This window comes from Passer domesticus, chromosome Z (genome assembly GCF_036417665.1).
Source record: "Passer domesticus isolate bPasDom1 chromosome Z, bPasDom1.hap1, whole genome shotgun sequence".
NCBI lineage: Eukaryota > Metazoa > Chordata > Aves > Passeriformes > Passeridae > Passer > Passer domesticus.
In genome coordinates, this window is record NC_087512.1 from 34,709,628 (window position 1) to 34,723,323 (window position 13,696).

General features: G+C 36.8%; 1 protein-coding gene across 4 annotated transcripts in view; it reads left to right on the forward strand.

Moving 5' to 3' along the window:
* The window catches only part of DENND4C (DENN domain containing 4C), a 72,515-nt gene that overhangs the window by 27,286 nt on the left and 31,533 nt on the right, over positions 1-13,696 (forward strand). For all 4 annotated transcript variants that reach the window (XM_064403407.1, XM_064403410.1, XM_064403408.1 and 1 more), the window contains exons 5-12: positions 541-710; positions 2,331-2,572; positions 3,404-3,470; positions 4,065-4,123; positions 5,445-5,589; positions 5,936-6,111; positions 9,609-9,709; positions 12,575-12,793. In XM_064403407.1, the coding sequence (XP_064259477.1) occupies positions 541-710; positions 2,331-2,572; positions 3,404-3,470; positions 4,065-4,123; positions 5,445-5,589; positions 5,936-6,111; positions 9,609-9,709; positions 12,575-12,793 (1,179 nt within the window). The remainder of the gene's footprint in view (positions 1-540; positions 711-2,330; positions 2,573-3,403; positions 3,471-4,064; positions 4,124-5,444; positions 5,590-5,935; positions 6,112-9,608; positions 9,710-12,574; positions 12,794-13,696) is intronic.

Genomic DNA, 13,696 nt, shown 5'->3' on the forward strand with positions numbered 1-13,696 from the left:
GTAAGTGTTGTCTGTGGGAATACTGGTCCTGGAGGATGTCAGTTGAAATCAGCTTCTATAATACTTTCTTTACTCACCTTACTTTTTTCCCCAGGACAAAAAAAGGGAATAGCATTTCTCTCTATTATTTTAGTTCTTATCATGAGAGGCTTGCTAACTGAGGAGCTTTGGCGAACTTTTGTCTTTGCAAACATTACACATATAAGAAAAGACTTCCTATTTTTTTGTGTTGGTGATAATAGAGAAGGAGTAATAAAAATCCTGTTCAGGTTTACTTTATTTTATTCTATGCCTAAATATCTTCTGTTTATTTTGAAACTTTAATGTGTTTCTTCCCTTCAATTCTGAAACTATTTTGTTGTTCCTTAGAAGTTGAAAGAATAGATAACGAAGTTGGCATTCCACAGAACAAGCAAGATGAGCAGCAATAGTAAACCCATGGTTGTGTAGATGTAGCTATATTTTGTGGAAAATATATTGCTTGCAACATTTAGGGCCTACAGAACAAATGTGCTTACTTTTCTATTTTCTGTTTTTGAGGCTTACTTTTCAGATATCCTCAAGAGAACTATGAGTCATTTCCACTGTCAGACTCTGTACCTCTTTTCTGCCTTCCTATGGGAGCTACTATTGAGTGCTGGGACCCTCAAACCAAATATCCACTACCAGTATTCTCAACATTTGTACTGACCTGCTCTTCAGCAGAAAAGGTATGGCTCCACACCATGTTTTTGCTTTTATTTCAGATGGTTGTTATGGAGCTAGATAGGGATTGTTTCTTCTGTGTTTGAGAAATACATTGTCTAATACTTCCCTTATAAATTTATATTCCTTAAGCCTTCATGTAAAATGAAACTGAACTAAAACAGGAAGCAGCTGGAAGAATATGTGCTGTTTACTCATGTGTAAGTTGAACCATACATTTGACAAAACCAAACCTCACAGCGCATGGTTTGCCCTGTTCTTCCGTGTAGTGGGAATAGAAGTGTAGGCTATATATTAAAGAGAATTTAACTCATGTGTGAGTAATGTAGCAAATTGTTACAATTTTCACTTGGTTACCTTAAAAGACACTTCTAAGTGACTTTATAGAACAGTGCTGCATGACTTTCTCTAATAGGGCTCTATACATACATCTCCACGTGAATTGACAACCAGTTACCAGAAGGCAGGGAGAAGAAAAATGTGCACTGAGAGGTAGAATGTGAAAGACTAATTTGCATGAAGGGATAGATTCAGCACGTCTGAATTCTATCTTCTAACATTCAGATTTTTCTGCTGAATCTGTATAAGGCCATCAGCACACAAGGGCACCAAAAATGTGTTGTATAACTTAGGTTATAGGCAGGAAGGTAATAGAGGTACTCCTGATGAAGCAAGGGAGCCTTTGCTTAGGGTTGGTCTCCCAGCTGTTGTTTCAGCTTGCCAGTTGTGAATGTGTGTGAACTGTATGAGGGAGTAAGTGATTGTTGTGCGTGATTGGCTGTCTGTATCAATTTGTGATTGATTAGGTCTCTAATAAACCTCTCTGTTAGGGTTGGTCTCCCAGCTGTTGTTTCAGCTTGCCAGTTGTGAATGTGTGTGAACTGTATGAGGGAGTAAGTGATTTGTGTTGTGTGATTGGCTGTCTGTATCAGTGTGTGATTGCTTAGGTCTCTAATAAACAGTTTGGCCCTGTTGGTGATAACAGCTCAACTTCCACTCTGTCTCACTCCCCTAACAAAAAAAAAATTACTTCTCCATTTCCAAAGAGAAAAAAAACACGCTTCAAAATATTAATACTTCTTTTGCAAGGAGGAATGCAGTAGCTGCTACTGTTTTTCTTTCCTTATTCATTTTTGCTAAGCTTGCCAGAATAGCTCAGTTATGAAACACAGACAAATAAGGAAGGAGTATTAGAAAATATCTTTTTAAATTGATAAAATGAGGGAAGTCAAAGCTAAAATAGTTTTATTGTTTAGTTTGGTAATGATAGGGGAATTTACTGAACAGAAACATTTCATGAGGGTTTGGGTTTTAGATTTTGGGGATGTTTTTGACCCAGATGATTCATGGGTAAGGTTTTGTCACAAAATGAAGGTTTGGTTCCTTCCCTTTCAAGTGAGTATGAATACTTTGTTGAGGAAGGTGCAGTGAAAATGAGGTTCAAAGCATTTTGTTTATATGGTTGCTTTGTGCATGTTATATAAATAGTCATTTCATAAGGTACCAGCAAAAGCACTGTAGTGTGTGCAAACTCCAGAGACTTAAAGATGCATCAAAAGTTCTAGCCCCTATTCCTGTTAAATACTGGGCCTGCTTAGTTGTTGTGGGTTTTTTTCATCTTGTAGGTTTATGGTGCTGCTATCCAGTTTTATGAGCCTTATCCCCGGGAGCTGCTAACAGAAAAACAGCAATCACAGCTGGGTCTTTTGACGACTGTAGAGAGAAAAGTGATTACTTCCAAGTCCATAAATTCAAACAAATGCATCTGTCTTCTCTCACACTGGCCCTTCTTTGAAGCATTTCGAAAATTTCTTATGTTCATCTACAAACTCTCTGTCTCTGGACCTCATCCTCTTCCCATTGAAAAGTATGTAAAACATTTTTGAAGTTGCTGTGTGAATGTGATTATAAGCTCAAGAAATCATGTGATTTGTGCATGTCACAGTTGCTTAGTTGCTGTAGTTGATCCACCATCATGTTTGCTCTGTTTAACTTATGTTGTACAGATAGAAGTTATTGCTGCTTCTGTTTAACGGTACTGGCTCTTGCAGTGTGAGTGAGGCTAACTGGATTTTAGTCTGGGTCTTTTTTAGAATATGTCAAGCCTGTTTACCTTTCTTTTAGCTACATCAAGTACAGAACAGGCTGCGCTGTGATATGTGCTACATTTCCAGTCCTGTGCTTTAGCTTAGTAAATATAAAGCTCAGGAATATAAGCGGTGAATATCTGTCTGTTTCCAAGCACTGCAGCTAGTTCATGTCTATGAATATGTGTGCAAACTCTGCAGAGGATGCTTGTCATGATCCTGAAAGTTTGCTGGAAAATGATGTTACCTTCTAAACTCTTAAGAAATCCAGCAAAATACTTTGTCTTAGCAGAATCTCTTTAGAAACTGCAGAAGAGGGTTAGGCTGCCTGCCTGGGATTTGAAGTGGCTTGCCTAAATGCTACTATGTTCTTATCTTTTGCTTACATATCTGAATCTGCCAGTATTAATTTTCAGGCATGCAACTGAGTGAATGAAGCTTCTTCATTTTGGCTTGCATAAATAGGCTATTAGACTTACCAAAACAGTAAAGAAATCTTAACAGTCTTTCTAAAAAATGCTACCATATTAATTCTAAAACGTGATTAACATTGTTTTGAGCCCTTTATTACACCCTGGTGCTCTTTCTCCAATATCTTGTCTTCTTTGCAGACATATATCCCATTTTATGCACAATATACCTTTCCCTTCACCACAAAGGCCAAGGATTCTTGTGCAGGTAAGCAAAAATTTTCATCCCTCTTGCCTTTGGTTTCTTTTTTTTTTTTTTACTTGGGTTTGAATACACACTTCCCAAAAGGGAGAGGCGCGGAGGTAGATGGGCTGGCCTTCTCTCTCATTGATACAATCCTGGTACAATTTAGCAAGGGAAGCAAACTATTTCATACTTCAGGTAGTGTGGATGGCAGAAGTCCACACTTGCACTTTTGAAATATCTGCCATGTATTATGCTTTCATTTTATAGGCACCATTTGCATTACCTCAGTGGTAGGGTTGTTTTCTGTCTGCCTCTCATTTGTCCACCCACTGCTGTGGGGCAGAGTTTAGTCCCCCGGGGCAGTGTCTCTTGTGCTTCTCTGCTTAATCACCTAGCAGTGGTTGCATGCTCAACACTGAGTCACAGACAATTTCCTGTAATTCTAAGAATTGTTTCGGTGACTAATGCGAGCTCTGTTCGCTTAGTGAGCCCGAGTCCCAAAGTCACTGTGTCTGTATGCCAGGCAGTTTATGAGACTGTGGATATATATTTATATTGGAATGTATTAATTTTGGGGTTGTTCTTGTCAATCACTTATTACTTTATGTGTTTCAGCTTTCTGCCCATGATGCTTTAATATTGTCACAGCCAGTTTCTACACCGTTGCCATTAAGGTATCATTATTAATGCTTATAATGTATGCCACTTGAAAAAATCAGAGGCAAGCAGGAGTCAGTCATAGAAGACAGTCAAATATTAGTGCAATATCATTATATTATAAACAGGAAGCTCAATGCATTTACAATGTTACATCTTGTCTTGATGTGCATGTGCCCTTGTGGAAGTATAATATAGTATAATATCACTAATTATCCTGAAATAAAGATGAATTGTCAGATTATTGCAGGAACTCTAAAGGAATAATACAACACTTGTGAGGAGAAAAACATACCCATATTTAAAGATCTTATATTTTCAGAACCAGTGTAGTAAGCAAAGTTTAATAGCATAGAGACTGCTATCTTGCTTTTTTCCTCTTTTTGGATCCAAGGGAGAAAATAATATCAAGCAGTTAGGTGAAATCCATGAATACACAAGTGTGCAAACATTTCAGGAATTCAAGGGTATACCTCCAAATGAGTATTTATGCTTGAAGGTTGATGCAGTCTCTGTGGATGCTTCCTGCATCTTCTGGGTTAGACCTCCCTATGATTGTGACATGTGGTTTTATTTCAACGCCTCTGTTCATCTTTGGTTTCAAGTTAAACACCAAAATCTTCTCCCTTTTTATTCTCTCCACCCAAAACATTATCATATAATATTCTTTATGCAGAAACGCATCTTTAATAACATTTGTTACACAAGCATTTGGATAAAAAAATTGCAGCCAGGCACTAAATTGCAAAACAATATGTAAGAACTTTTTTAAGGACAGATTTTACACTCTTGTACTAATAGATGTCATTACAATTCCTAAATGTGTACAGTCTCAACAAATTGAATGGAGGCTAAACCACATAAACTAAAAGCATGTCACCATCAGAATGATGGATTAATTTTGACTCACACAGGAATTTGATGCTGTGATTCTAAGATCAAATGGATACTCTAGTTCATGATTCTTGTGTGAGGTAACTCATCATATGAAACTGCTGGTGTTATTTTTGTTTGAATTAGCAATTAGCTTTGCTTTTTTAGTATGAAGACAAGATGCCAGTGCATCTCTGAGAGAGAGTGCTGTAAACAGCACAAATTTAGCAGTAGCATGATTTAGTGTATGTTTCTTTAGCAATAGAATTTAAATTTAGGTTTCTTTGGTGTAGTACAAGCCTTAAAATGACATGACAGCTGTTAGTTAGGTAGCTATTTGATGTGTATTAGCACCATTCAACTAGTTGATCCCAAACATTGACAGTTGTCAGAAGTTTGATTGTAGTGAATTTTTTTGAACCCTGTAACATTTTTCTTTTCTTTGCCTTTCCCATCGCTCCTTAGTGGAGCAAACTTTAGCACTCTGCTCATGAATCTTGGACCAGAAAACTGTGCCACTCTGCTACTCTTTGTATTACTAGAAGGCAAGATCCTCCTCCATTCCCTTAGACCAGCTGTGTTGACAGGAGTTGCTGAAGCTGTAGTAGCTGTAAGTACAAAGTGTTCTGTACAGCAGTGAGAGAAATTGATTTAAACATCACAGTTGTAACAAGGCTTTAAGTTAAAATTTCTGATGTACTAAATGGTCATTTTTCCCAGCAATAGCATTTATTTCAATTGCCCTATCTAGTAACTCTTAGGAAGAGAATGATTTTTGCATAGCTAACTGAGAGTTATACTGTATTAAAGTAACAAACTTGGGGACCTTTTTCTGATAGTGTTACAAAGCTTTTAGTAATTTCATTTCAATGTGCTGTATGTAAATTCTTGTTTTTTCACGTACAGTATCTGTTGTCTTGTTTTAATACATTTATTTCATTTAATTTTTCCTTCAGATGATATTTCCATTTCAGTGGCAATGTCCATATATCCCCCTCTGTCCTTTGTCTCTGGCCACCGTACTCAGTGCACCTCTTCCATTTATTGTTGGAGTTGATTCACGATACTTTGATCTGTACGATCCACCACAGGATATTGTGTGCATTGACTTAGACACAAACATGGTTTACATGTAAGTTCTATGGAGATTTTACATTTTTCTGTAGATGAAGAGATTGCTGAAGTGCTCAGGAGACAAAATTGTTAAACACTGTTTGATCCAATGTGGTTTCTTACTGTCCCTTTTTTTCCTAATTTCTAAAGCTTTAAAGTAAATTAAAACTTAATAAGTCAAGGATCAACACTTCACACTTCCTACAAAAATGTGATGCAGATTTTGCTATAAAGGTAGTAACAATGGTAAGTAACTAGGGAAAGGATTGTCCCCCGGTACTCGTTGCTGGTGAGGTCTTATCTCAAATTCTGTGTTCAGTTCTGGGCAATAAAGACATTGAGGTGCTGGAGCATGTCCAGAGAAGGTGGTGGAGGGTCTGAAGAGCAAGTGTTGTGAGGAGCAGCTGAGGGAGCTGAGGTTGTGTAGTGTGTAGAAACGGATCCTGAGGAAGTGATCCTTATCACTCCCTACAACTGCCTGAAAGGAGGCTGCAGCCAGATGGGGTCAGTCTTTTCTCCCTGGTGACAAGCAGCAAGATGAAAGGAATTGGCCTCAAGTTGCAGCAGGGGAGCTTTAGATTAGACAGTAGGAAAACTTTCTTCACTCATGGTCAGGTATTGGAATTGACTGCTCAGAGAAGTGGCTGAATCACCAGCCCTAGAGGGTCCTTAAAAGACATGTAGATAACAGTGCTTGTTTTAGTGGTGGACATGGTTTTGTGGTGGTCATGACAGAGTTATGTAAGTGGTTGGACTTGATCCTCTTAAAGCAACCTACATGAACATGAATGCTTCAGGATCTTTCATAATAACTCTTGACACTATCTTGCACTTGGGCTGCTTCATATTAGTGTTAATAAAGAAATTTTTCTGAACTTACAGGGATCATTTTTTTGTGAGATCAATCAAGCAAAATTTGATGTCTTCACTACATTAATTCTAAAATATTTTAACTTAATTAATGTATTGTAATATAGTACTTTTCTTAAATTAAAGTACTCCTTGAACAGTTTCTTTGCACTTCTTGAGGAGAGGCTAATTCTGAATAATTCTTCTGGGTTTCTATATTGTGAGCACAAATAACAGAAATGAAAAATCAGTTTTTTCAGTGTTTAGTAACTACTTTTCCATTTTTAAGTAGAACATAAATAGAAAGATGGATCTAAGCTAATTCAAGATGAGGGTGATCATCACTAAATCAAGTGCACATCTTTTCTCAGTGAAAATTTAGCTTTACTTACCATGTAATTTTTTAACTCTTGACTTCTTTTTTTTTACTGACTTGAGTTAGAGTTAGTAATTTGACCTGTGGATCAGTGAAATGCTTACTTGATTTTTACTGTCTCAGAAGGACCCTTCCTCTACTGATGTGAATGTTTCCTTTACATTACTGACATACATTTTTTTGTTAGTAGCATCAAAGGAAATGGTAAACAATGAAACAAATTGTGTTTGTTTTTTCTGTCTGGGGTTTTTTTTCTCCTTCTCCTAAGTCTCCATGAAAACACTTCAAAAATAATTTTCATCAGTTTTTAACAAAGTATTAGGCCACCAAGAGAATAATTGTAGGTGTTGTGAAAGAAGAATGTATTGAAGAAAGTCATGGCATAACTTAATCATTTGAAGATACTTGCAGGGAAAAATACCTCAGTATTTTTGTTTATACGTAGAATGGAAATTGAGGATTGCGTTGCCAAAAAATAGAGATAAAACCAGGAGATTTTGCAGGGAGATAGGGATATCAAGATGCTTTAGGACTGTTAGAAAGACCGAGTACCAACATTACTTTGATTGGTTGTTGAACTAAAAATCTACTAGTGGCTGACCTCTTATGAGTCAGTCAACTTTCCCACCCTTTCCTTTACTGTCTTAAAAGCACACTTCTCTTTCAATACTGAATTGGTTTGGTAAATGTGAGTAGCTGAGTTATAAAGCATTTTTAACCTGGCAATGAGTATATATTTCAGTTTTGGAGGTGTATAGGTAAGTCCAAATCTCCATAAAGCACTTTGTCTTGAAGATAATATAGAATTATGAAAATGCTCTTGTTATTAGTGAATAAAGATTTTTTTTTTCTCATTTCGTTTTATCCACATCAGTTTCTGCCCCTTTTTAGTTCTATGGCAATGCAGTAGTGCTGGATTTATTTGTTTCCTTGTTTAGGTGTAAAAGCATTTGACAGCACTGTTGCTGACTTGGAAAGACTGCTTAATAGAAAAATCCATTTCCAGAGCAAGTATACTGCTTTCTTAAGCTATACCAAAAAATACTAAATATCTTTTATTCAAAATAAATAATTAATAAAATACCTAAATACCTAAAATAAATTTTTTTTTTTTTAAAATAAATAAATATACCTTTTATTCATTCAGCATCTTCCTTATTACTTGTCAATTTTTTTTCAACTCTCTCTCTGATACTTAATGATTTTTCAATGTTAGCTAGCCTTTTTAGGGCAATGATTTTAGAGTTTGTTTTATTTTCTAGGCAGGACTTTTTTCCAGTCACTTTTGGAATGGTACTACTTATGTTGTTTATACGCATGCCATCATTGTGGGGGAAGAATGGGCAAATGGATCCATAAGTATGGAATTTTTCTTTAACTCCATGAACTTTGGCTTCCTTCCAAAGATATTTCTGTATTCATGCCAATAAAGCAAATAATAATGGAACAAGTATTTCACAGATGCAGAGTGCAAAAACAGCTGGTCCCAGTATCAGCTTGGGTGCTCATAACTGGTTAGGTTTCATGGCAAAGAGGTTTGGTATGTTCTCTGTGAGGGCAATTCTCTCCCATCTTTTACCTTCCAGAAAGAGGCGTAGGAGTTCTTGGGATTTATTCCCTTCTCTTTATTTATATCCAACTGCTAAAGAAGGTCTGTTTTATCTGTTGTTGTCTTTAAAGAAGATGAGCATACCTTTAACCAATTTACTCCACTGCTTAATCAACCACATAATTTTCCAGCTGTGAACTGAATTCCTAGTCTTTTAATACCTGTTAGACTGTGAAGATAGGACTGGGTTGCCATAGGAATATAGCAAAATACTGTATTGACCATCAAGTTCTCAGACTGATCTGGCCTCTTTCTGTAACATGTTCTACTCAGAACTGCCTTTGTTTATAGGAGCAGTGGTAGGGCAGATCTATGCTAGAATAGAGTGTGTATAATAATCACATACAGAAGAGTGTGCTTAAATAATATTGGCAAGGCTGATAAAAATCTGAAAGACAAATAGTGTATAAAGTCTAAATTAAATCTGAAGGCAGATCTCCTTGCAGACTGGAAGAAACTCTACTCATTACTCACTTTATACTGTTGTGTATCTGAATAAATGAAATTCTAAGTTATGTCAGTCCCAATTTGTTATTTTTAACAAATAGGTACAGTGACAAGATTTCAAAATAATTTTAAGGTACTGTCTGCTTAAAATGAATTGACTTAAGGCTGTTGATATTATTCTTTTTTATACTGTCTCTATTTCATATGTCCTTTTTTTGTCTCTCCTATGTTTTAGATCAGATGATAAGAAGAGCACCAACTGGAAGCAGTTTCCTAAAAAGCCATGTAAAAGTCTTCTCAGCACCTTAAAGAAACTGCACCCACAGCTTGCAGCAGGTGAAATAGATAAAATAAGAACTTCTAATTAGTGTATAAATGTATGATTTCCTCTTATCGCTTGCAGAGTGATTTTTTTTTTAGACTCTTTCAATGTGAATTCTTAGAATTTAATCATCTTCACCCTTGGCTGAGGGTGAAGAGACACCCAAAGGGTGTCTCTCACCATTTACAGAGGATGCACTCAATCCCTTTGTCTGTGTTACTGATGAAGATATTTAATAACACAGGCCCTGATATGGACCACTTGTCCATATCAGGAGGGACACCACTTGTCACTGATGTCCATCAGGGCTCTAAACCACTACCCTCTGGATATGACTAACCAATTTCTTATCCATCTAGCAGTCCACCTGTCAAATCCATCTGTCTCCTGTTTAGCGAGAAGATGCTGTGAGGATCTGTGTCAAAGGCTTTACACAGTTCTGGAGATCTGTAGCCCTTCACTTGCCCACTGATGTAGTCACTCCATCACAGATGGTAATCAGGTTGGGCAGGCAGGACTTGCTCTTCGTGAAGCTGTGCTAGTGTCTCAAGTCACCTCCCTGTTCTCCCTGTGCCGTAGCACAACTTCTAGGAGGATCTATTCCATGATCTTCCAGATACAGAGGGAGGCTGATGGGGTGGTAGTTCCCAGGGTCCAGTGCTAGTGAATATCTTAGATAATGACTTTTCTATCACAGTAATGGAGTAGCTAATTTTTGACAAATTGTAAAAAGAAAAATAAAGACTGGCTGTATTCAGCCTAATGTCTTTAACAGATAGGAGCAAAGTTCTAACTGACCTAACAGTTTTCAGGTATTGTTTCTTTCTAACTGAAAATAGATTCTTTCAGGTAAGATGGTTCAGGGTATGTAACGTTATGTTGTTATGGGGAAGAAAACTATGATGACCTCATAGGTGTAACTAAGATACAGAAAAGTCATAAAAGACAAAAGCAAAAAAATATATGTTAATTAAGAGGTAGGTGTTCCTGCCTTAGTTTTCTATGATTTTTTTTTTTCAAATAGCCTTTACTTTATCTGTTAGAAAATCTTAACTTTTACATTTATCAGCAGTGTGTAACATTCATTAGGAACTACTTCCTAATTCTGTCTTGAGCACAACCAGTGGTATCTCTTAAATATTTTTTTTCTATTTTGACAATATTATAACAGCTATGTTGTAATATTTATTTCTATTTATGTAGAGGTATTTTTATTATTATAACTGATATTTTTGTTATAAGTGTGGAACTGTCATTTTCAACAATACCTGCTGCTGTTTTTTTAAGACTGCAAGAGTAAACTCCAAGTGTCACTTACTTGTTTCCATCATTTGGTGCACCAAAATGTTAGGATTGATGTTAGAAAAGTAGCTTATATGTGTATTCTTCAGAACAGGAAAAACATGGTGTAACAAATGAGTGATTTAGGTCACTTAAAGAATCAGTGGCAAAAGCATGTTTCATATGAATTTGCAAAAGCACAACAAAGTTCAGTAGCAATATTCACTCTATCACTGATGAAGAACAAAAGGAAAATCAGATTAGAATCAAGGTAGAATGAGTTTAACAAAGTCTGGGAATGCAAAGGAACAAGTGTATAAAGAGCTAGGGGAGACACTTCTGTAGAGTCAAGAGTTTCAGAGAAGACCCACTTACTTTCTAAATTCCTGATAGAGCCTAGGTGCAACTGGATCTAAACTCAGCTTTAGACGAAGGGGCCAAGTCCAAACTAAGCCCCAGGTTTGTCTAAAGGATTTAGCAGCACTTAGTCGTTGACTGATACAACATTTACAGAGTGATTTAATAAGATTTACTGTAAGCACCACCATAACTTCATTACAGATCTGAGATGGAAATATTCATACTGTACTTGCCATTGGGTGTTTAAATCCATTGACACATACATGCACACAGACCCAAAGAATTGTATGCAAATGTGTATGTACCTGTTGAAAATTCACTTTGAGTTCAGTGAGATACTCCCATCCCTTGACAACACTCAAGGGGTGACAGGCTGAGCTTTGAGGATTGGGTGGTACCCAGTACTGGTGCGGGGGGTAGCCCAGGCCTTGTCAGCAGGTTTCAGCAATGGTCCTTAGAGTGGCATGGCAAACTAGGGAGCTGGTGGTCTCCGAGAGGTACCACTGAGAATTAGGCGCTGGTGCAGTCATAGCTGCCCAGGAGAGCTAAGAGGGCCTGGCTGAGGACTAATCTTCATAGTGTCACAAAATTATTATCTTTAGTCATCTGTCAGTCGTCATAGAGTGGACTGAAAACTACTGGAATTTTCCTCAAAAGTCCAGTACTACTACTACTGCTACTACTATTACTAGTAGTAATAATAATAATAATATTCTTCTGTTTAAGCTATTATTCAGTCAAATAGTGTTCCAAGCCTATCCATTAGGCAAAAACTGTTCTCAGGAACAGCAGCAGCAGTTCCTGAGAACAGGCAATGTTTCTGATAAGCTGAAGGGGACCTTAACTGCTCGGAGGCATTAATCAAGGCCAAGGCCTGGAGAGAATGCCTGAGGAGACCAGAGATTGTATAGCAGCCCAGAAGGAGCTTGGTTGGGGCAGGGAGTGTAAAAAACTACCACACATAGTGTTTTGTGTTTGTGTTGATTTATTATTTAAAGACTATATTCATTTGAGTATGAAGTAGCATTAACTGAGCTGACATCCTTGTTTTGTGTCACAGACTGCTACATGAGGTAGAAAAATCCACTTTTGAGGTAACCTTTTTTGTCAACCAATTCAATTGGAAAATAATCATAGGATTTTCTAGTGCTTATCATTTATGAACATGGACAAAGAGAAACAAATTTTTGAATGCACTGAATTTTGATTAAAGGCTTGTATGTGTTGCTCATTTCTAGTTCACAGGAAAACTCAAGAAGGTTCTGCTGTGGAAATGACTCCTATAGAGGCAGATTTCTCCTGGCAGAAGAAGATGATAGAACTTGAGATGGAGATCCAGGAAGCTTTTCTCCGTTTCATGGCATCTATTTTGAAGGGTTACAGAACATTCCTTAAGCCAATCACACAGGCACCTTCAAATAAAGCAACTGCTGCCGATTCATTGTTTGATCATCAAGGTGAGGGTGGGGCAAACAAGCTCCTGATAGCAGTGGCAGTGTTGCAACTTCAGAGCTGAAGAGCTGCATAACTTTAGAGGTCAAAGTTCCCTTTGGTTGTAGAGTTCTTGGTGGTATTTAAAATTGCAGTTGCCTAAAGTCAAGCTATTCAAAGTTGATTGGAACACAGATACATACATATAGTACTGCAGATTTGCACTAGCTCCAGTATTAGAAAATGCTTTTTTTTAGTAGCATGATGCCCTCTCATCATGGCACATTCTGCAAGGGCATCTCTTGGGAATAGAATTAATATTAAAAAACATTTCTAAATTTGTCTGATACAAAAGTGCTAAACGCCCAGTAATGAGGAGTGAAGTAATGGTCTCAATAAAAATGGAAAAATAGTAGAGAATGGGGCAGAAATCAGAATTATGGCGAGCAATAAACAAATGTCACTTCCCTTATCACTGTTAACTGTTCAGATCTGTTCATGAGCCAGATGCTACATAAAATGTCAGAGGGGTTTTGTCTGTGGTGGTGTTTTGGGTCCTGTTTCTTCTTTTTTAATTTTTTTTTTTTAATTACTGGATAAGATATTTGAGAAGAGATTTTTAGGTAATCATTTGTAGAGTTTTCAGTTTTATCAAGCCCATCACCTTTTAGAATAATGTAATTTTAATTTAAGTATTGTTTTAGCTGTTGGATGCTTTTGTACAAGGTCATCTTCTTGCACAATGAATCAACAAACAGAGTGAGAAGGGATTACATGGGTGTGATTGATTGCCAAGGATGTAAAAAAATAGCTATTAAGAATGCTGTTATTTTAATATTCCAAATGCAAATAGATATTATATGCAAATAGTTGTTATTGATAAAGCAAATACTTTAAGTATTAGCATCTTAAGTAATTTATATTGATTA